The following is a 26492-nucleotide window of genomic DNA, read 5'->3' as shown; positions in this document are numbered from 1 at the left end:
GAGTGGAAAGGAGCGAGAGAGACAGAGAGGGAGAAAGATGGAGTTTGTTTGCACCGCTATATATTGTGAGCCATTACAGCCTGTTGATGGATTACAGGAGTAGTCTGTGATGCGTTCCATATTCTTATTTCCACAGGCATTAGGTGGTTGGTCTTATTGTGTGATTACTGAGTCAGCAATCACACAATGAGACTTTACCTGGTTCAATAAAGGTTAAAAAAAAAAAAGATATATTCATTTACCACAGATTCTTCCTTCAATATATTTTCTGTTATCACATTGGTAGTTTATATCCATCAAGGAACATTGCAACTGATGTTTCGCCGTAAGGCTTTTATTTTGAACGTCCTGACCGGAAGCAGTGTTTGTTATTGTGGCTAGCTTGACTGAGTCTAAACTGAGTCTGTCAGCATACCGGTTTATTCTTTTCTCTCAGCTCATCTCGGAACAAATGCCTGGATTTGAATACGGAGATTGTGAGGTGAGGTCATAGTATTTGTTTGTAACTTAATGAAAGGAAAGATACAACTTGCTTTTTCTCATTATGTGCAGGATTTAAATATCTGCTGTCGGTAGCTAGCAGCTAATTTAGTTCTGTAGGAGTGTCGTTGGAAATGGTTTTGTGTGTGTGGGGTGTGTGTGTGTGTGGGGGGGGGTGAAGCGGCTCCCAAATTCAGCATACATGTCGCTCATCGCTATTTCCAATCTAGTTCTATATTCTGAATTAATCTGCCAGTCAGATAGTCTGTTTAGCTAACTACCATCACCGCGACACTTCTCAACGCTTTACGGCAAACAGCTGATCAGCGTGAGTGCGGAAGGGGAAGTGAAGAAAACCAACCTGCGCATCAGAAAATTAGAAATGTATCTGGAGAATGAAGAAAATTAACGTTAGATAGATAAATCTGGTAAATCCGACAAGATATGAACCGTAAAGACAAAGAGTTGAGGATTCATTTCAGCCCAGGACACGTGCAGCTGGTGGAGGTAAAGTTAATTAACCTTAAAATATTTAGGAAAGGAAACGGGATGAAAATGTCTTAATTTATCAGACAGCTAGGCAGTGTTGATTATACTGTAGTCTAACTGTTCATATAGTTATACTGTAGTCTGACTGTAGTGTTTATATAGTTATACTGTAGTCTAACTAGTGTTTATATAGTTATACTGTAGTCTATCTGTATATGGTTATACTGTAGTCTGACTGTAGTGTTTATATAGTTATACTGTAGTCTAATTAGTATTTATATAGTTATACTGTAGTCTAACTAGTATTTATATAGTTATACTGTAGTCTAACTAGTGTTTATATAGTTATACTGTAGTCTAACTAGTATTTATATGGTTGTACTGTAGTCTAACTGTAGTGTTTATATAGTTATACTGTAATCTAACTGTAGTGTTTATGTAGTTATACTGTAGTCTAACTGTAGTGTTTATATAGTTATACTGTAGTCTAACTAGTATTTATATGGTTGTACTGTAGTCTAACTGTAGTGTTTATGTAGTTATACTGTAGTCTAACTGTAGCGTTTATGTAGTTATACTGTAGTCTAACTGTAGTGTTTATATAGTTATACTGTAGTCTAACTGTAGTGTTTATATAGTTATACTGTAGTCTAACTAGTGTTTATATAGTTATACTGTAGTCTAACTAGTGTTTATATAGTTATACTGTAATCTAACTGTAGTGTTTATGTAGTTATACTGTAGTCTAACTGTAGCGTTTATGTAGTTATACTGTAGTCTAACTGTAGTGTTTATATAGTTATACTGTAGTCTAACTGTAGTGTTTATATAGTTATACTGTAGTCTAACTAGTGTTTATATAGTTATACTGTAGTCTAACTGTAGTGTTTATATAGTTATACTGTAGTCTAACTGTAGTGTTTATGTAGTTATACTGTAGTCTAACTGTAGTGTTTATGTAGTTATACTGTAGTCTAACTGTAGTATTTATGTAGTTATACTGTAGTCTAACTAGTGTTTATATAGTTACAGTATAGATAGCATTTATTTCTCCAGCTAATGGTTTGCTGTTTTCCAGCACCGCCCTGCTTCCAGGATTTTTCCTAATGAAGGTTTAGGCTAATTATTGTAACAGCAGACCTCTTGTCATGGCATAGACCAGATGGCCTGCCTGCCTGTCTGCCTGCCTGTCTGTCTGTCTGTCTGTCTGTCTGTCTGTCTGTCTGTCTGTCTGCCTGCCTGCCTGCCTGCCTGTCTGTCTGTCTGTCTGTCTGTCTGTCTGTCTGTCTGTCTGTCTGTCTGTCTGTCTGTCTGTCTGTCTGTCTGCCTGTCTGTCTGTCTGTCTCAGAGCCTAGAGGCTGTATTTAGTCATCAGTCTGATTTGATTTGTCTCCTGTCCCTTTGTATTCCATCTGTTGAGATTGTTCTTCTGAAAGTCACGAGTGATGCGCTGCTTCTTGTACTCGTTCCTTCCATCCTTATGCAGATGACATGCAGCTAATGTGTGTTCACAGCAATCCCACCAGCCTAGCTCAAGTCAAGACGGCCTTACTGACATCAGGTGTTGGATTTCTGATCCAAACCTCTGTTTTGGTGATTAAGTTAAGAACGTTATGCAGTCTTGTTCATTTCAGGTGGAAACCATCTCCAAAATAAGGTCTGACCTTGACAATATGGTCCATGCTTTTATATCATTTAGACGACTGTGACTACTGTAATTCTCTCTCCTGTCTGCATTCGGACCTGAATACAGCAGCAAGGCTGTTATTTGAATGTAGCAGCATGACCATCATATCATATCAGCCCTATAGCATCTCTACACTGCTTTCCTGTAAAGTTTAGAATAGATTGGATTTCTGTACATTCTCCTTCTTACCAAAACTGCCTTCTCATGCATGAAAGTGCCTGGAACTTTACATAATAATGGTAGAATATACCATCGTGGAGGCGCATGCGCGTGATTGGACGCATGGGGCACGAGTAGCTCCGGTAATTTTGCCTAAAAACTGTGGAAATATAAAGAATCCAGACAACAAAGTAGTAGTTTGTGAGCTTGTAAGTCGAAGAAGAAGTTTAAGCATATAATTTCAAGAAAGGGTGTGATTGAAGACTCGTTAACGCAGTGTATTTGTTAAATAACGCCAGAAGGAACAAACAATTCAATCATGCCCCCAAAGACCAGAGACAAAGAACAAGGAGACAAGGAGAATAATGAACAGTTAAACGATATCCAGAGAAACATAGAGAAAATACTCTTAACGCTGAAATCGGTTGAATATAAAGTGAAATCAGTTGAAACTAAAATGGAATCGCTGGATAAGAAAATGGAGACGATCGCTTCCGATGTGCATAACCAGGGAGTGCGCATTGATGCACAAGAAACGAGAATCAACACTTTGGAAACAAAGTTGCATAATCTGGAGGACAATTTTGATCTACTAGAGAACAGAATGAGAAGGAACAACTTGCGGGTCCTTAATATACCAGAAGAGGAGGAAAAGGGAGATCTAACCAGCTACCTGGTCAAACTGATAACAGAGGAACTACAGGTGGATTTAACATCAGTGGATTTGGAACGGTGCCATAGGATTGGAGTGAAAGAGAGAAATGCCAAATATCCACGCATGGTAATTTTCAAATTATAGAACTGTCAAACAAAAGTCAATATTCTAAAAGCACAAGGAGAAAAGGAAGTTAAAATTTGCCCCAAACTATTCACTTTGTCCAGGACCTGTCTGCTAAACTGAGAAGAAGACGCAAGGAATATTTATTAATCAGACAGGAGCTGGATAAACATGAGATTAAATCCCAACTACGATACCCATCAGTGCTGTGGGTCTGGAAGGGAAGGCAGAAGATGCAATTTACAAGTGCGGACGAAGCCCTCACCAAGTTGAAAGTAGCCTTCCCATTCGAAAGCCTACAATCTTTAGGAGTAAAGGACATTATAAACGCGCAGGGAGGGCGCAGTAGAAGCAGTACGACTGTGGTAAACTGAAACAAGGAACATAGCGCACTGGCGCAAGCTTATTGTAAATCGAGGCAATAATTTCCACTTGCCCCTTCTCCCTTCTCCCTAGCCCTTTCCTTTCTTCTCTCCCTCTCTTTTTTTTTGTTGTTTTGTTTAAATTTATGTAATTATTTATTTAAAATTATTTACTTATTTATTTATTCATTCTTTTTTTTCTCCCATGTATGGCGTAAGAGCATCAGCTCAACATAGCCCCTTTCACCTGTGAAGGACAATATATATGGACATGACTGACAATTGAAAGAAAAGGAACTGGTCTGTCATTTAGTTGGACAATTAGATAAATCCTAGGGGAAGTAAGTGTTTGATTTATCTTCTCCCTTAATGATTTTGTTTGAACCATGGGTATTCACTAAATGGGCAATAGAGGTCCTAAATTAGAAATTGTAAATAGATGGAACTTAGGAATTGAAGAATTTTCCCCTTTTTTTGATCAAACACTGTGCCTTAGAATACATAATGACAAATACCCTCTCAACCTAAGTGTATGTAAAAGTGTGTGTTGTGAATGGGTGTGACTCGTGTGGTGGGGTGTAGGTGGGTGTATATGGGTGAGAGGTAGAGGTATGGATGGGTGTGTATGAGTAGGGATGGGAGAAAAGGGAAGTTAGGCTGGGGTAGGTAAGGGAGAGTTAAGGGGTATAAGGGTACAGCAGTGTGAGATAGGGACATGGGGATAGAAAGAGGAAATAGCTGGGCGAGTCAAGGAAAGGGGGAAGAATGGGATTAATTAAGGGGGGAGAGAGGGATGAGGGAGAGAAGAAGGGAGAGAAGAAGGGAGGACGGAGAAAAGGAAAAAAAAAATCACAATCTTGATGGATTTAGAATTAGTGTGGCTTCATAAGTTGTTTACATATTAACTGAATTTGTTCTGGATAGATTAGGATATGATGCCACATAAATGTACTAAATGTTTTATTTATTATTTTTACTTTTTGCATTTAACTATTTACTTTTATCATATGTTTATTATTAAAGTGAATAGTGCATCCTACCAAATGTTATTTTCCACAGAAACAGGCATTAGAGGTAAGGAGTTGGAGCTTAAAGGCCCTAAAAAGGCACAGCGCCTCAAAGTACAAAAGGTACTTTACTTTATGTTTTTATGTTTTATGTATGTATGTCGTTAAATGTTTGCTTAGCCCTTTTCTTGAACAAATTTACTTTTGGATATACCTCATCAATTTCACCTGACCACACAGTTTATCGATGCAATATTTATAGTACTTCTGGAACCATACTATGAATCCAAAGAAACTTCCTTATTAAATGTATATTCTCTGCCCGTATATGACACGTTAGATAAAAGTTATTTTTAGTTAATGTCAGAAAGTAAAGGAAAGGAGAATTTAGAATCGGTAAAAGTAATAACTAATAAAATTCAACGTATTACATGGAATGTCCACGGCCTGCATGATGGTACTAAAAAACACAAGGTCTTGGCACATTTAAAAAGTCTGTCAGCAGATGTTGTCTTTCTTCAAGAGTTACATTTTAAAAAAGAGGAAATTGATTATTTAAAGATGAATTGGGTGGGAGAAGCATATGCTGCTACCTACTGCAGTAATAGCAGCGGGGTAGGAATTTTGATAAACAAAAATATACCTTTCTCTCTCTCATCCCAACATATAGACCAGGATGGACGTCATCTTATTTTGAATTGTACCTTATACGGAGAAAAGTATATATTAATATCTCTATACATACCTCCAGGAGCTAAAATAGCTTTTTTAGATAAGATTCAGAATGTAATAGATAGTACTGAGACAGGTACCATTATCATAGGAGGGGATTTAAATCATACATTTGATAAATTGGACAGACATAGCGCTAAAAAGGGGAAATTCAGGGAACCTCCAAAGAAGTTGAAAAATTTCATCTCCAGTAATAACTTACAAGATACATGGAGACTATTATTTCCAATAATAAAAGATTATTCTTATTTCTCTCAAAGTAAGAAAAGCTACTCAAGAATTGATTATATTTTTATTTCAAAGAATGCAATTTATTGAGATCAAAAATCCATGATATAGTAATCTCGGATCACTCCCCAGTATATTGCTTATGATACCAACAGAAAATAAATGGTGCGATAGAGTGTAGAGAATGAATAGAGCACATCTTCAAGATCCAGAATTTATTAAATATGTAAACAGCACAGAAACTGCTCTCACCAAAGTAGTCAATGATTTGAGACTTAGCACTAATGCCAACAGGGTCTCACTTCTGGTTCTTTTGGACTTGAGTGCAGCATTTGACACCATCGACCACAATATTCTCATAGATCGTCTCGAGAACTGGGTTGGTCTCTCTGAATGTGTCCTAAACTGGTTCAGAACTTACATTACAGGGAGGAAATTTTTCATCTGTCTTGGAGATCATGTATCAGAGAAACATGATCTAACTTCTGCTGTTGCACAGGGAAGCTGTCTTGGTCCCCTGCTCTTCTCACTGTACATGCTTCCATTAGGTGATATTATCAGAGAACATAATGTCAATTTCCATAGCTATGCTGATGATACACAACTATACATTTCTGTAGAGCCAAATCATGCAGATGCCTTAAGCTCTCTCACTACTTGTCTATTGGCTATCAATGATTGGATGGACACAAATTTCTTAAAACTGAATGACGATAAGACAGAAATACTTTTGGTCGGCCCCAAAGCCAAAAGAGAAGAACTCTCCACAAGACTAGGGAACCTGAATCCCTCGATCAAATCAGAAGTAACAAGCCTGGGTGTTTTCTTAGATTCTGATCTAACTTTTAATTCCCATATAAACAAGGTGACCAGAACAGCATTCTTTCATCTTAGAAATATTGCCAAGGTGCGGCCCTTCCTAACCCAGAAAGATGTTGAAAAGCTAACTTGCGCGTTTGTTACAAGTAGACTGGACTACTGCAACGCCCTTTTTACTGGCCTCCCAAAAAAGTCTATTGAGAGGCTTCAGCTTATCCAAAACTCTGCAGCTAGGCTTTTAACAAAAACAAGGAAGCGAGAGCATATCACTCCGGTTTTAGCTGCATTGCACTGGCTCCCAGTGTCCTTTAGAATTGATTTTAAAGTTCTTTTACTTGTATACAAAGCTCTTAATGGCTGAGGACCGGCCTACATTACAGAATCCCTGCTGTTCTACATTCCATCAAGACCCTCAGGTCTTCTACTGCTGGTTTTTTAGAAGTACAAAACCCCACTCAGAAGAAGATTGGGGATGCAGCCTTTTTTAACTCTGCTCCTAAACTGTGGAACACTCTCCCAAAGAATATTAGAGAGGCTCTGTAAGCATTTTAAAACGACTGCTAAAAACGTATCTTTTCAGCTTAGCTTTTAAGTAGCCTTCATTTTAACTGTTTCTGTTCAGGATCCCAACAGAGCTGACACGGGCAAGTACGAATTTTCATTGGTCTTGTCCGGGTAATGCTTACTGCACGAGTGAACACTATATGTGGGGGGGACAGAGCTTTACCCTGTATGATCCTCATCCATCTGTGGATGAGGAGGTTTTTGACCAAGAGGAGAATCTATGATTCTCGTCTGCCTGAGGCAGTGAGATCTGACGTAAATATCGGATCAAGAGTAGAATCAGGAAGGACAGGGGAAAAGTAAATTAAAGAAAAACATATGGGTTCACTCACAATGTGCATCTAAAAGTGGGAGTATTTGTTGTGTTCTTCTATCTTTCTATTTTACTTGATTTGATTCTTTTAATGCAATGCATCTTGCTTGTTCTTTTATATGAATTTTATCTTTTTATCTGTCTTATCTGCCTTTTATTGATGTAAAGCACTTTGAGCTGCATGTTGTGTATGAAAGGTGCTATACAAATAAAGGTTATTATTATTATTATTATTATTATTAAATGACAAAATTAATTCCAAAAAACCAAATGTCGAGGTGGAAGATATAGAAAAACTGACTTCTGATATAATTTGGGATGCTTTCAAGGCATACATTAGGGGAATGATAATCTCATACTCGGCAAAAAAAAAAGAAAACTGAATTGGATTTAAAAATCAAAGAAAAAGAACAAGCTATCGCAATCCTAGAACAATCCAATAAAAAATCCTTGCAAGATTTAGAAGAGAACAATTTGGCTGAAATTAAACAGGAATACGATTTGTTACTTTTGAAGAGAGCTAATAACTACAGGTTAAACTCAAACAAAGCACATTATTTAATGGCAAATAAACCAGGTAAGCACCTTGCAGGACTTACAAAACGAATACAAGCTAAACCAATTCTAATTTTAAAAGACAAGGAAACAAACGCATTAATTAGGAATAATAACTCTATTAATAATATATTTAAAACCTTTTATGAAAACCTGTATAAATCAGAAATAAATGACTTGGTCTCAACACCCTTTTTGAACTCGGTAAAATTAAAACAAATTCCAGCAGATAAAAAAGAATCATTAAAGAAGGTAATTACCAACGATGAAATACTACAAACCATTAAGACATTTGCATGTAAAAAAGCCCCAGGTATGGATGGATTTCCTATAGAGTTTTATTTAACTTTTTGGGACAAAGTAGCTCCCTTATCCAAATGACAAGATATATGTCACTTAATTCAGTTTTTCCTAAATCCATGTATCAAACAATAATTTCAGTTATATTAAAACCAGGAAAATCCGGAGAGTCCCCCACAGATTACAGACCTATAAGCTTAATAAATTGTGACAATAAAATATTAACAAAAATTATAAGCAATAGAATAGCAAACGTTTTGCCAGACTTAATACACATTAATCAAACAGGGTTTATTAAAAATTGTCATTTACAAATACAAGGACATGCCTTAGTATTATACAGTATGCAAAAAAACATGACAGATTTATCTGTAATGGCAGTGGACGCAGAAAAAGCTTTCGATCGTCTTGAATGGCCCTGTTTGTTCAAAACACTAGAAGCCTTTGGTTTTCCAGAGGAGACTACAAATTTTATACAATTATTATACAAACAACCCAAAGCAAAAATATATACTAACAATATATTATCTGCCAAATTTGCTTTAGAGAGGGGCATAAGACAAGGTTGTCCTCTCTCCCCGCGTCTTTTTGCGTTAGCAATAGAACCACTTGCGGAAAGAATTAGACAAGATCCAAATGTCACGGGAGTCAATATTGGCAAACATAATTATAAACTTAATTTATTTGCTGATGACCTTTTGATATATTTAACAAACATAGAAAACTCCATACCTCCTTTGTTAAAAATCTTTTCTGAATATTCTTGTATTTCAGGCTATAAAATTAACAGGGAGAAAACGGAAATAATGGCAATAGAGAAACGTAAAAGAATAAATCAAGATGTGCAACTACCATTTAAGTGGACTAAAAATATTCAATATTTAGGATGCTTAATTAGTGACAATAAACAACATATATATAAAGGTAATTTTATCCCATTACTTAATAATATGAAAGATGCTTTAACTAAATGGAATAATCTTCCCATAAATCTCATTGGCAGAATTGATCTTTTCAGAATGACATGGCTTCCAAAGTTTCTCTTTTTATTTTCAATAATACCAATTACCCCGCCAAAAATGTTTTTAAAAAAAGCATATTCTGCCATAACAGATTTTGTATGGGCAAGAAAAACCCATAGGATCAAAAGGAAAGTTTTACATCTCCCTAAATCAGAGGGCGGATTTAACCTTCCCAACTTAGAGTTATACCAACTTGCCACCCAAGGATTCTATTTGCGACATATAGTCAAATATACAAAGGAAGAACAATGGATTCATATTGAAGACGCTCAAGTGCATCCCCATAACCTCTTTACATATTTATTTTCAAAGGATAATACTAAGAATATTACAAATTTTATAGTAAAAAATACAGTAACATCATTGAAGAAAATTAAGAGGATACTGGGTGAACCAATATCAGTTCCAAAAAACACTATCTTATGGAACAATCCTTGGATAGCTCTTCAGAATTCAACAATAAATTGGTCTACTTGGAGAACAAGGGGAATAGAGACTTTAAATGATTTAATAAAAGGTAATACAATTATTCCTTGGACAGATTTCCAAAGTAACTTCAGTTTGACTAACGCAGGTTTTTTTAAATACATGCAACTTAGAAGCTATATAAAACAGAATTTTGACCTACATTTATTTGGACAGCAGAGCACAGTCGAGGAAATTTTATATGATACTGAAAAGGATAATAATATGATAGGTAACATTTATAGAATCCTGCAGAAATCTTATGCAGTTGAAAAACTCTTAGAAGGTAAGATAAATGCTTGGAATCAGGATTTAGGGAGAACAAATATTGGTTCTAAATGGAGGGAGTGCTGGAATATAACTATTGATATCACTGTTAATGAAAATTTACGTTTAATCCAATATAAAATAATGTATAGAATTTATTATACGAGAGATAAAATTCATAAATATTCTAGCAGTACATCAGACAATTGCTTCAAATGTAGAACTGAAGATTCATTAACACATGCCTTCTGGGAGTGTTGTAAAGTTCAGAAGATATGGTCCAATATACAACAATGGTTGTCAGAGGTACTTAAAGTAAAACTCAATTTTAATTCATCCATTTGTTTATTTCATGATGTGACATACAAGGTTATAGTGAGGTACCCTTGGGGTTGGATAATCCTTTTTTCATCAATCGTATTTAAAAAACTTTTACTTAGACATTGGAAATATACCAAACCTCTAACACTACAACGTTGGAAAAATGAAATGCTTTATTATTTAAATATAGAAAAGATATTAGCCATAGAAAATAACAAAATAGCACAATTTGAAGCTATATGGGATGGAATAATGAAGGCAGTAGCTAAGGGGCACTCATAGTTACAGTTGGTAACTGCTTAGGAGGTTGCTTTTGTTTTTTGTTTTTTCGTTTTTTTTATTAGGTGTGCAGATTAAGAGATGAAAGTTATAGAAGAAATAAAGAGTATTAATCAGGTGGATTTCATAAAAGAGGTGACAAAAATGAACAGATAATGTGTTAATTTGCAAAAGAGGTTGTGTGAAAAGGTATTGATAGCTGAGGTGTTAAAATGAATAGGTGGTATGATTTGGGAATATAGCAGATATGTAGGACTGAGCAAATAGGTTGATTTGTATGTTCTGATGTAAGTCTAGTAATGTTGGGTTTTGTATGGATGTTTTGTATTTATGTTAGGATGTTTTGTGTGTGATAATTGTATAAGATAGGTTTATCCTGTAATTTTGTTTGTTTCCATCGAATTGTTTGTTTCCATGTATTGTGTTTATTTGTTTCCATCGAGGACCACTTTGGAAATAAGTGTTTTTAGTAATGCTGTTAAGTGTTATCCTCTGGGATTTTGTGTCATGATACTCCTTTGAGTTGTTGTGCTTTTAAATTCCTAATAAAAATAAATAAATAAATAAATAAATAAGATGTCATGTTTTGTGTCTATAAAGAAACGAAAATAAAATCATACAAAAAAGGACCTTTACATAATAATAATAATTAGTTTATTTGTATAGCACTTTTCTAAAAGCAATGTTTATAAAGTGCTTTACATACAATAAAAACCCAAAAGACAATGATGCAGAAGTACCACAATCAAATAAATGAAACAGTTGAATAATAAAAATGAATAAAAAATAACAAAAAATTGGAATAAAAGGTAATACAGGAGATAAATGGATACAACTAGAAAACGAACAGAAATACAACTAAGAACAGATGCAAACAGGTAAAAGTGTGTGCCGAGCCACATGAAAGCCAGACAAAACAAATTGTCCTTACAATCAGGCTTGGAATTTCGTCATTTTAGGGGCAAGGCCATTTGGCCTTCGGTGTCACAAATTTTTTTAGGGCCCAAAGGCCACATGCCAGGGCACAAAGGCCATTGAGTGAAATAAGAGGATTTAGAGCCTACAAATAACCTGTTAAGCCCGACGGACCCGGTACCAGGTCCACCCCCGTGGCATAGTTATGAACAATCGCAATGGAAGATGGTCTATTTATAGAAGATATTAATGTTATACTGTTTTGAAAACATGGGGTCTTCAGCTTTCAGAATCTGTAAACCAATTGTATGTTGTCCAAACAATGTCTTATTACAAAGTATTTTAACAATAAAGTCGTACAAATATAAACTTCGTACATATAAGAGCAAGTTGTGATCAAAAGATCCGAGATAATTTTCTCGTCAGTCTACAATAACATGCTTGGTATCGCTGGAAACTAGAAATTCCGAGCTTTCCAATGACCCTAAACGCACCGCGATTGGAACAATACAACGTCCACCATTTCCAGGGAAACGTAGCAGTCAAACTTCACATTTACAGTCACACTGACAAAAATCTATGTTCTTGCCAAAATATTTCACCAAGGCTTATGTTATTTTCGCCAAAACCAGCAGATTTTAGTTACTCACGTTTCTACCGTAAGTTTGTTTCTGACTCATAGCGATCTTCTGGGGTTTTCACCAGCCATTTCAGTCCAGACAGACTGGAGCTCTATGGTGGGAGCTCTGGCTCTTCGTCGCCATCTGGTGGCTGTATCAAAGTACTGACACCAATGAGCCTTATACCATTCTATTCCTCTGACTCTGACAGTAGCAGGGCACAAATGCCATGGTGGCCATAGGGGCGTACGGGAATCACGGCCAGAGTGAGGGGCAACGACGGCCATGGCCGTCGTGGCCGCCGTGAAATTCCTACCGTGCTTACAATTACAACTAATATGTGAAAGTGAGTGAATAAAGTAATGAAGAAGAAACACAATTACAAAATAAATGATAAAAAGGAGATAGGCTACAAGTACACTGCCATTCAACAGTTCAAAAGTTTGGAGCCCCCAAGAAATCTCCATGCCCCCAAAAGAAACCAATGCCTCCACCCGCCAAGGCAGCACCAAACCGATCAAAAAAGGCACAGCCAAGACACCGACAATGCCACAAACCACTGCCTCCACTCCAAACAACTGCTCCACTCCTCAAACCCCCCACCCATCAAAGAATTCCCCACGCACAGCAATGACAGCCCCGCAGACCCCAGGCACAGCCACCGAGCCCCCGAGACATCCAGGCAAAGCCCCACCCCATGTACCCTGCAGCACCCGACACAGGCGCGACCGGCCCACAGGGCACCCCCCACGAGCCCCATGTGTGGGGTCTCGCCCCCGCAAGACCCCACACAAAGACAGCAGCGCACACCCCCACAAGAAAACTCCAGCCTCCCGCCAACTCCGCGCACGGAACAGCCCCCGTCCCCCAAGACAACAACTGACCGACAAGTCCGCAGAGACGAGCACCGCCTCCGACGGACCGGCCAGCCCACCCGCCCAATCCAAACTCAATCGAACACCCACGGGAACAGCCCGACCGCAAGGCCTGCGAGAAGCGCCCCACAAGCCAACCGCACCCAGGGCAAGCACCGCATGAGGCACGGGGCAAAGCCCCACCCGAACATCCCAAGAACCTGACAGCCAGAACACCCAAGGTCCACAAAGCCACCACCGCCGCACACGGAGGACTCCCCGATGAACAGAAAGTCCGAAGAACAGAACAGCCACCTGAAACAGAGACAGCAGTCCGCAACACCATCAACGCCCCAGCTGCACCTCCCAACCAATTCAATGCCACCCCGGCAGAGAAGAAAAGAAAATATATATATATATACACAGTATATACTGTATATATAACCTCTCAGTGGCTCCAAACTCCCAAGTCGAAAAAGTCGGCTTAAAGGAAGTGAAAGTATAAGACAGGGATAAAAGGGAAAATAAAATAATAAAACAAAATATTAAATAGTAAAGAGAAGGGATAATAGCCACACTAAGAAAAAGCCTTTACATAAAAGTAGGTTTTAAGGTGAGATTTAGGAGAGATTTAAAAGATGATACTGACTTCGCTAGCCTGAGATCTGACGGCAAAAGCTCGGTCACCTTTCGTAATGAGGCGGGACTTTGGAACACTGAGGAGGGCCATACCTGAGGATCGCAGGCTGCGTTCGGGCACATAGGGGGCTAACAAGTCAGAGATGTAGCTTGGAGCCAGGCCCCGTAATGCTTTAAAAGTTATCAGCAAAATCTTAAAATCAATCCTAAAACTCACAGGCAACCAGTGAAGCGAAGCAAGGATGGGAGTAATATGGTCTCATCTTTTGGAATTGGTTAAAAGCCTCGCAGCTGCATTCTGTATTAGCTGGAGGCGAGAGATGGCTTTCTGGGTAGTCCCGGAGTGAAGGGCATTGCAGTAGTCAAGCCGAGAAGAAATAAAAGCGTGGATGACCTTTTCAAGGTCTGAGTATGAGAAAAATGATCTAATTTTAGCGATGTTTCTCAGCTGAAGGAAACATGATTGCACAACTCTCGTCACTTGACCATCAAAGGAAAGGTCAGAATCCAAAAGCACTCCCAAATTACTGGCAGTATGTTTAATGTTGGCAGATAAACTTCCAAGATGACTGAGAAAAACTGATGGAATTTGGGGGGCCGATTAAAATGATTTCAGATTTAGCATCATTTAGCTGGAGGAAATTCTGTGTCATCCAGCATTTAATGTCATTGAGACAAGCCATAATTTGTGTGGGTACATAGAGCTGGGTATCATCTGCATAGCAAGCATGCAGGTCTAGTCCCATGCCAGATGACACTCACTACAGTATGCTAAATCTATCTTTATCTTTTAAACTCGAGCCCATAGTGCGTGTCTGACTGTAAATGGTATTGCATACAGTCACCATAAGTTCTCACTTAATACATGTTGAATATCTGACAGTGAATTACAAAATGTTCCAGTCTTTGTAGATGGAGTAGACCCAATTTCGGAATTTCAACTCAAAAACAGCATTCACAGCATTGTGAATACTGCTCTCATGCAATCATAGTTATTGGAAAATATAGCATCAGTCTTTCACTTATGTTCAATCTTAGTGAAAACAACAACAAAACGTTTACATATTGTCTGTATAACAAGTGCCAGTTAACAGAATTTTAAACTTTAAAACTGAATATTTCAGATAATTTTGAATTCTGGCCTGTGGTGGTTCTCAATCTGGTCCTCAGGATCCTGCTGCTTTTCATTCCAGCCAACAGAGACAGATTTACACCTGGGACAACAGGTGAATGCAGTTAACTGGCTGGGAGGATGGAAAACCAGCAGATAACTGGCTGGGAGGATGGAAAACCAGTATATAACTGGCTGGGAGGATGGAAAACCAGTAGATAACTGGCTGGGAGGATGGAAAACCAGCAGATAACTGGCTGGGAGGATGGAAAACCAGCAGATAACTGGCTGGGAGGATGGAAAACCAGCAGATAACTGGCTGGGAGGGTAGAAAGCCAGCAGATAACTGGCTGGGAGGATGGAAAACCAGCAGATAACTGGCTGGGAGGATGGAAAACCAACAGATAACTGGCTGGGAGGATGGAAAACCAACAGATAACTGGCTGGGAGGATGGAAAACCAGCAGATAACTGGCTGGGAGGATAGAAAACCAGCAGATAACTGGCTGGAAGGATGGAAAACCAACAGATAACTGGCTGGTACGCCAACGATGTGACGTGATCTTTCAAGGTGTTGATTATGGCACATACTATGTGACTTCTTCTTTATTCCTTCACCATCTTTCCTATTCTTCCTTTTGGTTCTTCTACATTCAGTGTATCAGGCCGGCCCCGTTCATGACTGCCTGCAGTCTTTGTTGATTTTAAGATTTAAACTGAAATTTAAGGAAATTCAGGCTCGCTTCTTCAGCGTCTTCTTTTAAATCACTTCTAAAAACATACTTTTAAAAACTTGCTTTTACCTAGTGTTTGTCTTTAGATTGATCGCTATCATCTTCTCATTTATTATTACTTTATCATGTGTTTATCATATTTATCTGTTTTTAGGTTTGGTTGTTTCTGTTTTCCTCCTCTGCTGTTTAGGTGAAGCACCTCACCTGACTTTGTTGACTTATAAAGTTTATAATTGTTATTAATATTATTCTTATTATTACAATATTATCAGGATGATGTGACCTCTGACCTTTGAAGTCCTTACTGTTGGTTGCTTGTATGTTGGTGATCTAGGAATTGAAGCTTATTCTGCTGTGAGTCTCTCTGGATAAGAGAGTCAGAAAAATGGCTGAAATGTAAAATAAGTGTGTGTGTGTCTGTGTGTGTGTGTGTGTGTCAGGAGGATGTGTGTATACCCAGTCATAGGGTTCTGGTGACCGGCGCTACTGGTCTTCTGGGTCGGGCGGTCTACAAAGAGTTCCAGAACAACGGCTGGTGGGTTCTGGGTACTGGGTACCGCCGAGCCCGGCCACGCCTCCTCCGCTGTGACCTGATGGATGAGGATGCTGTCAGGGCACTAGTACAGGACTACAAGGTGGGCTAGTACATCTAGTACAGGACTACAAGGTGGACTAATACACCTAGTGTAGGACTACAAGGTGGGCTAGTACACCTAGTGCAGGACTACAAGGTGGGCTAGTATACCTAGTGCAGGACTACATGGTGGGCTAGTACACCTAGAGTACAGGACTACAAGGTGGGCGAGTACACCTAGAGTACAGGACTACAAGGTGGGCGAGTACACCTAGTGCAGGACTACAAGGTGGGCTAGTACACCTAGTACAGGACTACAAGGTGGGCTAGTACACCTAGTACAGGACTACAAGGTGGGCTAATACTCTCTCTCTCACTCTCTCTGTCTCTCTCACTGTCTCTGTCTCTCTGTCTCTCTGTCTCTGTCTCTCTGTCTCTGTCTTTGTCTCTCTCTCTGTCTCTCACTCTCTCTGTCTCTCTCTGTCTCTCTGTCTCTGTCTTTGTCTCTCTCTCTCTCTCTCTGTCCATATAAATATATGTCTTTCAGCCTGATGTGATCGTCCATTGTGCAGCAGAGAGGAGACCTGATGTGGTCGAGCGACACACAGAGGCAGCTGTCAATCTCAATGTGCATGCCACGGGCACGCTGGCTAAGGAGGCAGGTTGGTCATTCTCTCTCTCTCTCTTCTCTCTCTCTCTCTCTCTCTCTCTCTCTCTCTCTCTCTCTCTCTCTCTCTCTCTCTTTCTCTCTCTCTCTCTCTCTCTCTCTCTCTCTCTCTCTCTCTCTCTCTCTCTCTTTCTCTCTCTCTCTCTCTCTCTCTCTCTCTCTCTCTCTCTCTCTCTCTCTCTCTCTCTCTCTCAAGGATGTGTCTCTTTCCATTGACTGATTCAATATGAATCAAGTTAGCGATTCAATGTAATTTGATACAATTCCATTCATTTTTGATCTGATTCAATATAATAGGAATCATTCTGCATCGTTTTCTGTAACAAGTTTTATGAGTACAGCATGAAAAACAAAATTGAGCCTGAACTCCTCTAACAACATAAGAGGAGAAACAAAAACAAGGTTGAACTGAACATGCTGCTGTCATAAAGAAGTTATCGGTTTCAGGATGCTGTTGCTGTGTCCTATCTGAAAAGGCCTTATATCAGTTGTGTGTGTGTGTGTGTGTGTGTGTGTGTGCGTGTGTGTGCGTGTGTAGCTGGGTCAGGTGTGTTTTTCCTCTACATCAGTACTGACTATGTGTTTGATGGGAGGAATCCTCCATACGGAGAAGACGACTCTCCAAACCCCCTGAACCTTTATGGCCGCAGCAAACTGGAGGGAGAGAGAGAGACACTACGCCACTGTCCAGGTACCTGTCTGTCTGTGAGGCTGTCTGTCTACCTGTCTATTTGTCCAGGTACCTGTCTGTCTGTGAGGCTGTCTGTCTACCTGTATATTTGGCCAGGTACCTGTCTGTATGTAAGGTTGTCTGTCTACCTGTCTATTAGTCTAGGTACCTATCTGTCTGTAAGGCTGTCTGTCTACCTTTGTCCAGGTACCTGTCTGTACCTGGACAACTAGAATGGGGGGGTACTGCTGCCGAGTCGAGTTAGAGTTTTCAGTATAGTTTTTCCAGGCACATGAACGAGTCGTTCAACAAAGCAGAATCTAAGTATGGCAAGCCCAGAGGGGAAAACCACAAGTCGGCACATGTCACAAAACTATACAAAAGCTCAAAACAAGAACATACACTAGGTTGTCATACTAATACAAACAATATTGTTTATTTTTTCAGTGAAAGCATGTCTTTCTACTTATCGTCCCTACAAAGAAACTGTAATTTTTTTGTGGTAAAGTACCTCAGGCACAGTGTGATTTGCAGGCTGTCGGCGACCAGCAGCAACTCCAGCATTCAGTACCGCTGCTGTGTCGAGTCGAGTTCCAGTGTTCAGTATACGGGTTACGTACATACTGAAACTCAAAAACCCAAATGAAGCCATTCATTTGGGTTTTTGAGTTTCAGTATGTACCCAGTATGTACCCAAATGAATGTACCCAAATGAATGGCTTGCTCAACAATGTAGCCTACTACTTCCTCAAAGAGCAGATTTGAAAGTGCGATGTCTTTGTGAAGGTGCATGGCGATCACTGACAGTGGTACTGTGGCTCACTGTAGCATGTACTTCCATAATTTACAGGAGCTACTTGTCTCATTGCTTAGGCTAGAAAGAGAGCGGGTGGGGAGAAAGGCAACTAGCCAAACTTGTTCAATGAGCTTTGATGGAAACTCGAAGTGGGAGGAGCCAGTATGTACCATTGCAGACTTGGTATGTTTCAAGCTCGAGAATGATTTGGTTAAAATGATTTGTTCGTTGTTTTTTTTTTAATATATTTTATTTTGATTTTTCAAATTTAACAACACATGTAAGACAATACAAGACAGTAACAATTTAGACAAAACATAAAGAAGACAAAAAAAAAGACAAAACAAAAGTGAGAGAAACATGGTAATGCTTTACCGTTAATAATCTAGCAGATTTTCAGCAGCGGCGGCGCTACTGAATGACTTCACCGCGCATAAATATCTGTCAAGCAATATGATAACAAACAAGCTGTTTCTAGTAAGTGGCTAAAGGATATAGTTGGTTAGCGTTAGCTACAGCTTGAGCTGCTAGACCTGTTAGCTGATAACAGAGCATCACTAGCTGTTGATTCCATCTGTTACTTGACTTCATGATAGTTCTGTAACTCTGTGGGATGTTTTAAACATTTATAACAGTTTGCAATGGGATATGTTTCCTCTTCACGTGACATCCTGACCTGTAACACTACTTGCCTAGGTGGTGTCTGTTGTGAAAACACCAGTTCATACTTTGTCAGTTTCAGGCCGCCGTAGCTCAGTGGGACAGGAGGGGTGAGAGAGGTTGGGTGGAGCTGGGGCTGTGTGACTGGTGGAGGAGAACCTCCTTGGGACACACGTCTGCCGATGTTGTTGTAGTTCCTGTGGCTGTCGTTAGATATTACTAAAGGGTCCATGTTACTGATCCCTTAACCTAATTACTTGTTTGAATTTCTAAAAAACATCTGTATATTGTGACCTATTATAGCCAGTAATTTGCGTATGTCTGTGTTGGCAAACCGTAGGAACCGTGGAACCTTATAATTCTGACAGACTGATTCATGCCGGAACAAAATTAATGCATCGTTACTGGATGCTTGGGAACTTTAGAGTGAAATGAGTGTGATAAACGAGTGGGAAAGTCAGTGCAGACATACAGTCGCACAGGAGATAGCTAGCTAATCCAGAGATGGGAAAATGCAAATTTTCCACAACAATAGCTGGAAGAGAAAGATTTCCAGGCATGGTTGCCTGCCGTTGACATAAATGAGCGAGAAGCCTACTGTGCAGTCTGTAAGAAATCATTTAAGCTGCACTATGGGCATCATGCTAGTGATTTGTTCCCACTCCATTCTTGTTCATCTATACAGTGGCTTGGTTTTGCTTTCACATACTGCTTTTGTGTAACCTTAATGGTGTGACCAGTTACGGCTCGGGGTGGCATTAAAATGTCTTAAAAGTGGTATTAAAAAGGTCTTAAAAAGCATTAAATTCAATTTGCTGATACCTGCAGATACCCTGAGTAACATCAAGCCCCACTCTAAGAACCTCAGTGTTGTCTTTGACCAGCACTTGAACTTTGTTTTATCTTTGTTTTTATGTCCATTTTTATTTCTATACGTTTGTTTCGTTTTGTGTTTGTTCTCCTTCTGCAGTTTTATAGCCAGTTTTAAAGTTTGTCCTCATTTAAATTTGATTTTGATCTTGCTTTTACTGTTTTTGTATCCTCTGCCACTTTTCTATGTGCAGTACTTTGTACTGTGTGTTTTAAAAAGTGCTATTTAAATAAAGCTTTACTTACTTACTTACCAAGATGTCTGTCTTTATGTGTGTGTGTGTGTGTGTGTGTGTGTGTATGTAGGAGCGGCCATACTGCGTGTACCAGTGCTGTATGGTGAAGTGGAGAATGTGTCGGAGAGTGCAGTGACGGCACTGTGGGTTCGAGTCCAGGAGGGGGCGACAGAGAGCTGCACTCTGGACCACTGTCTGCAGAGATTCCCCACCGACGTCAGAGATGTCGCTACAGTCTGCAGGAAGCTAGCCGAGAGAGGGATACAGGTACCTGTCTGCCTGTCTCTCTGTCTCTCTGTCTGTCTGTCTGCAGGACGCTAGCCGAGAGAGGGATACAGGTACCTGTCTGTCTGTCTGTCTGCATGAAGCTAGCTGAGAGAGGGATACAGGTACCTGTCTGTCAGACTTCTTTGGAATAGTCAAGCAATTAGTGCAAATTTACATGCATCGGCATCAACCATACTGATTTGTTGCCAAATGCTTTGGGAGTCAGAACATGAACATTGTTCCAGATGGTCCAGAAAAGTTTGGCTCCATAAAGACACAAGCGCCTGGAATGGCAGCTGACACTTGGCTCCAGGCCACCGTGCCGGAGCCCACCGTGGCTGCCGGCTCTTCTTATGGGGCTGAAGCTGGCGGCCTGCCCACCGGAGGGGACGCCGCGGCTCTGCCTCCTGCTACAACTTGGTTGTAGGTGGTGAAGAAAAAAGCCGTCAAACAACTTTGCGGCACCGGCAGGTCCGGACACCGCCTGCCTGATTAGCTCTCCATGATCTCGATAACTTTACTACGTTTCCTGCCCAAAGACGACCCGCACAGCACAGCGAGTCGCCGGCCTCTGCCTCCCCGCTCTCCGTCACCAGCTGCTCTGTGCTCACAGGCTCTCAGCTCCATGACAACCCTCCCTAATTTCTCTGTCGATGCTCCGCTGGTTACAGACGGAAACTCCATCCCCAGCGGCATCACCTACTGTTTTCCAGGTGCAAAGTTTTTAGATGTTGATGAGGTCATCCCTGCATTAGTCAGTTTATATCCCAGTGTGCATTCTGTTACTAATGTTGAAACGGACGAGTTTAAATTTAGGCAATCAGAAAAACTTTATAAGGACTGAGGTCCTTGTGTGTCAAAAGCCTCGGGAAACGTTGTGATCATTCGATCATTTTATCTGGACTAAAGAACTGGCTTAAGAACTGCTGCGCTGCAGTAGGTCTTGTTTTTATTGACATTTTCAGTTTGCTTTTAAATGAGATGGTGATCCAAGCCAAAGGGGCATTAAGCTCCTGGCTGGGAACTTTGACGAATCTTCCTGGAGGGACTGACATCAAGCTAAGCCTCATCTACAGTCTCAAGATATTTCCAGGAAGGGTTTTCCGATCCACACAATTTGGGGGAATATTTCTAGAAAGGTTCTAGTAAGGTTCTAGTAAGGCTCTAGTAAGTCTGGAAAACCTTCAACTGAGAGAACATCTATATTACATCCCTATCAAGAAGATTGAGTTTTTGTATTGTAGTACAACTTTATTATAACCTTCCTTTCCTTTCTGTTTATAGAGGTGATGTTGGAACTACCTCATCAAGCCTGACTTTACTTGGCAGTACTGGTGTTAACTAGTACTTTCATAATAGGTTTTGAGTAATAATGTGGTAACTACCTTATCACCCTATTGAACCAAGGAAAAGAGTAACTTCAAAGTAAAATCTGTGTAATATTGAGATATCAAGCCTGACTTTACTGTTGGTACAGTTCCCATGGTGAGAAAGAGTTTTGGTCAGTTGTCTCTTCAGTCTTGTTGTTTATTTGTTCTGTAGTAGTTCTTTGTTTATAATTTTTTTATCACCGCATGGTATTTGATGCATTGTCAACCCATCTTTCCCTAGCTGTTTTTATGATTTGATATTTTTGATCATTTATAAAAAATAGTTTTGTGTTAGTATGTGTATGTTAGTGTATGTGTAGTATGTGTTGCCAGAATAGGGTTGAATTTGTGTAGATATATACATGTGTGTGTGTGTGTGTATATATATATATATATAGTTATCTAACATGATGTTAATCTCTTCACTGTTCAGTGCTGCTTGTACTTTTACATGATATTTTTCTTAATTCTGTTGTTTCTGTCTCTCCCTCTCTGTCTTTCTCTCCGTTTCTGTCTCTCTTCCAGGATCAGTCGATCCGTGGAATCTTCCATTACTCTGCAAAAGAACGGATGACCAAATATGAAATGGCTGTCGCTATCGCTCAGGCCTTCAATCTGCCCTCCTCGCACCTCATACCAGTAAATATAAAAGATATATTCATATGTACTGATACCCCTAACTACAAAATGTATATGAATGTACTGTATATATTACGGTTTATGTGGAAAAAAAATGTCAACGTACACATGTACCAGTCAATTTGTACATTACCCGACAGCATGGTACATGTGTATATGGACAGTCTGTACATTTACCAGCGATGTGGTAAATGTAGAAATAACTCGCCAAAATTCCCACATCCAGAGTTCAGCGATCTCTTACATTCTTACATCTTCAGTCCAATGTAAAAAAGAGTTTTACCTCCGTTGGTTCCGCTTCACACAGCCGGTCTGAAAACATGAAACATGTTGTGAATTAAGTCTTTAAAATTTGTTTCCTGCATTGATGCAGAATCATTCAAGATCCCCCCCCCCCCCTTCCCTCCCCTCACTAGTGTACATTATATACACTAGTAACTACAATATATACACTCTATACATACTGGTCATTAATAAACTCATTAATATTATTAATAGAATAGAATAGAATAGAATGATCTTTATTGTCATTATACTCAGGTACAATGAAACTGGCTTCTCTCGGTGTAGTTAAAAATAAAACAAATAAAAACAGTAGTAAGGAAGTCCATGACCCATGAGCACAGCGAAGAACCAAGGCCCAGGTTGTCCAGTTTGCTGACCAGTTTGTGGGGGATTACGGTGTTAAATGCGGAGCTAAAGTCCACGAATAGCATACTCACATAACTGTTTGGTTCCTCTAAGTGTGTCAGAGCGGTGTGGAGAGCTGTTGTGATAGCATCCTCTATGGAGCAGTTTTCCCGGTAGGCAAACTGGTGCTTATCCAGATCAGGTGGGATGATGGTTCTGATGTGTGAAAGCACGAGTTTCTCGAAGCACTTCATGGCTATGGGTGTTAGCGCCACTGGGCGATAGTCATTCAGACACTTCACAGATGATTTTTTGGGCACTGGAATGATGGTGGAGGATTTAAGGCATGTTGGAACAGTAGCTTGTTGTAATGAGAGGTTGAATATTTTAGTAAACACCTCTGTAAGCTGATCGGCACATGCTTTCAATACCCGGCCGGGCACTCCATCTGGGCCTGCCGCCTTGCTTGCATTAACCTTCTTCAGGGTGGTCCTCACCTGGTGGTGCTGTAGAACCAGTGTCGACTCTCCAGCAGGTGGGTTGATGGGCGGAGCAGAGCCCCCCTCTCTGAGTGTTGAAGCGGGCAAAGAACTGGTTCCGGACATCAGGCAGCTTGGCGTCATCACTGGGCAGCGGATTGATGGTTTTGTAGTCAGTCAGTGCCTTGATGCCGCGGGGGTTGTTGTTAAATTGATCCTCAATGCGCTGTTTGTGTTTGCGCTTTACATCCCTGATGCCTCTCTTGAGTTTCCCCCGTGCTTCACTGTAGGCTTGTTTGTCCCCTGACCTGAATGCTGCATCCCGCTCCTTGAGTAATGTCCTCACATTGCTGTTTATCCACGGCTTTTGATTAGGAAACACCTTTATTGTCCTTTGTGTTAACACATTTTCTGTTCAAAAGTTTATGTATCCTAGGACTGATCCAGCATATTCCTCAAGATCTGTTCCTTCTGCAAACAAATCCCAGTCTGTGTTATCAAAACAGTCTTGCAGCATTGAGGTGGCTTCCTCAGACCACACTTGTACTGTCCTGATAGCTGGTTTTGTTCTGCAGATCCGTGGTCTGTAAGCTGGGGTCAGAGTTAGGGAAATATGGTCTGATCCTAGATGTGAAGATGGGGTTGCTTTAAATGCTCCTGGGATGTTTGTGTAGACTTGGTCCAGGACGTTGTTCTCTCTTGTTGGGAAATTCACATTTTTATGAAATTTGGGCATGACCAGTTTGAGATCCACGTGACTGAAGTCCCCTGCTACAATGATCACACCGTCCGGGTGCGCCATAAGCTGTTTATTAATGCCATCATGTAACTTTTCCAATGTTAACTTAGCCTTAGCTTGTGGGGGAATGCATACTGCCATAATTGTTATTGTCGTGAATTCCCTCGGGAGAAAGAACGGTCTGCACCTTACCTTTAGGAGCTCCAAATCTGGGCAGAAATGTTTATCCACCATGTCCGCGGCTGTGCACCAGCTGTTGTTTACGTAGACACACAGTCCTCCTCCTCTGCTCTTCCCGGAGTCCCTCGTCCGGTCCGCTCTGTAAACAGAGCATCCGGCTAGCTCGATAGCAGCGTCTGGGACGTTGTGGTTCAGCCAGGTCTCTGTGATGATCGTCACACAGTGAGGCATAGTTCTCACTCTGATCTCACCCATCTTGCTGGTGAGAGACCTGGAGTTGGCGAGGAACAGGCTTGGAAGCGCTGGTCTATACGGTTTAGCCTTTAGCCTATTCTCCTCCGTCGCCTGCGCCGTTTCGCTGGTGCGATGGCAATTCCGATGGGCTCTGGGGTGCGTAGGATCTCCGGGGGGATGAATGTTGCGTCCAATCTGAAAGCTGTGTGGTGATGAAAGGACTGATGAAAAATAACTGGGATCCATCATATGTGTTAAAGGCTACTGCTTTACTGATAAAAAAATAACTGGGATCCATCATATGTGTTAAAGGCTACTGCTTTACTGATAAAAAAATAACTGGGATCCATCATATGTGTTAAAGGCTACTGCTTTACTGATAAAAAATAGACAAACTAAGAGAACTAAGGGGTAAAAGGAAAGAGGAGAGAGAGAGAGCCGAACCGCTGCGTCTGCACGCGCCGCCATCTTGGCCAAACAACAGAATTAATAAACACCCTAAACACCTCTCCTCTCCTCTCCTCCTCTCCTCTCGTCTCCTCCTCTCTTCCTCTCCTCCTCTAGTTAACGGAGCAGCCAGCCAGTTCTGCAGTTCGTCCGGTCAACAGTCAGCTGAATTGTTCCAGACTGGAGCTGTTGGGTCTCAGTGTGGAGCCTCGACTCTTCAAATCCGCCATCACAGACTGTCTGTGGCCTTTTCTGCCAGATAAACGATGGAGACAGACAGTTTTCCACTGACAGACAGACAAACAGACAGATAGACAGACAGACCGATAGAGACTGACTGACCGCTTTCTACTACGAAAACACCAAAAACAACACACACTCACACACACACTCACATACACACACCAGTGCACATTATTGTATCTGCTGTATTTGCTGGTTCACCAGCAGAACCAGTATCTGTGGTATCTGTATTAGTTTAATATATGTAGTAATAAAACATACTGTTATTAATATGTATGTCTGTGTATATATAAAGATATATACTAATATAACCTGCCCTCCACGCACCTCATACTACAGTACAATATATACATACTATACCCATTAATTACAATATATACACACTATACCCATTAATTACAATATATACACATTATATCCATTAATGACTATATATACACGCTATATATCCCGCTGATTACAATATATACTGTAACTGTATATGCTGAGGTTGTAAAACACCAGAGGTGAGGGACTAGTTAGTGAAACACCAGAGGTGAGGGACTAGTTTAGTGAAACACCAGAAAGCAGGGACTAGTTTAGTGAAACACCAGAAAGCAGGGACTAGTTTAGTGAAACACTAGAAAGCAGGGACTAGTTAGTGAAACACCAGAGGTGAGGGACTAGTTAGTGAAACACCAGAGGTGAGGGACTAGTTTAGTGAAACACCAGAAAGCAGGGACTAGTTTAGTGAAACACCAGAGGTGAGGGACTAGTTTAGTGAAACACCAGAAAGCAGGGACTAGTTTAGTGAAAGACCAGAAAGCAGGGACTAGTTTAGTGAAAGACCAGAAAGCATGGTTGGTGACTGCGCTCCACTGCACTATACAGACAGAATATTTGTATTTATGTGTGTGTATGTATATAATCTGAGTTTTGTCGGCAGGCTCAAAAGAGACAATACTATACAGTCATATACTGCATTCCATTGTATTCTACTGTGATTCTACTGTATTTTTGTGTTGGCTATTTGTCTGATCCACTGTTATCCACACTGGAATGAAGAGTTATGTTCATTTGTCTTAAATCACATTAAATTCACTTACCTGTCAA

General features: G+C 40.3%; 2 protein-coding genes across 7 annotated transcripts in view; both read left to right on the top strand.

Moving 5' to 3' along the window:
• The window catches only part of pfdn1 (prefoldin subunit 1), a 326057-nt gene that overhangs the window by 112505 nt on the left and 187060 nt on the right, over positions 1 to 26492 (top strand). The gene's annotated exons all lie outside the window — the stretch shown is intronic.
• Positions 385 to 26492, top strand: mat2b (methionine adenosyltransferase 2 non-catalytic beta subunit methionine). Of its 6 annotated transcripts, none has more exons than XR_013506871.1 (8): positions 819 to 987; positions 16140 to 16334; positions 16821 to 16935; positions 17479 to 17631; positions 20243 to 20439; positions 22335 to 22448; positions 25275 to 25917; positions 26216 to 26492. XR_013506871.1 is itself a non-coding variant. In XM_078286876.1 (7 exons), the coding sequence occupies exons 1-7, from the start codon at positions 452 to 454 to the stop codon at positions 25446 to 25448; spliced, it is 978 nt and encodes a 325-aa protein (XP_078143002.1). In that variant the 5' UTR covers positions 385 to 451; the 3' UTR covers positions 25449 to 26492. The 6 variants fall into 6 exon arrangements, 2 of the variants coding, with proteins under 2 accessions (XP_078143002.1, XP_078143001.1); XR_013506869.1 differs by having other exon boundaries at positions 26186 to 26492; XR_013506870.1 differs by having other exon boundaries at positions 25275 to 26154.

Source organism: Centroberyx gerrardi, chromosome 11 (assembly GCF_048128805.1).
Source record: "Centroberyx gerrardi isolate f3 chromosome 11, fCenGer3.hap1.cur.20231027, whole genome shotgun sequence".
NCBI classification, from domain to species: domain Eukaryota; kingdom Metazoa; phylum Chordata; class Actinopteri; order Beryciformes; family Berycidae; genus Centroberyx; species Centroberyx gerrardi.
Note: the sequence above shows the minus strand (reverse complement) of the source record. Positions and strands in the feature narration are given on the sequence as shown.

What these genes read in the sequence shown, in the direction of transcription:
- mat2b (XM_078286875.1), top strand. Translation starts at nt 925, where the DNA reads ATGAACCGTAAAGACAAAGAGTTGAGGATTCATTTCAGCCCAGGACAC. An exon ending in GACACGTGCAGCTGGTGGAG is followed by an intron (nt 988 to 16,139) that starts GTAAAGTTAATT and finishes TGTGTGTGTCAG; the next exon opens with GAGGATGTGTGTATACCCAG. An exon ending in CACGCTGGCTAAGGAGGCAG is followed by an intron (nt 16,936 to 17,478) that starts GTTGGTCATTCT and finishes GTGCGTGTGTAG; the next exon opens with CTGGGTCAGGTGTGTTTTTC.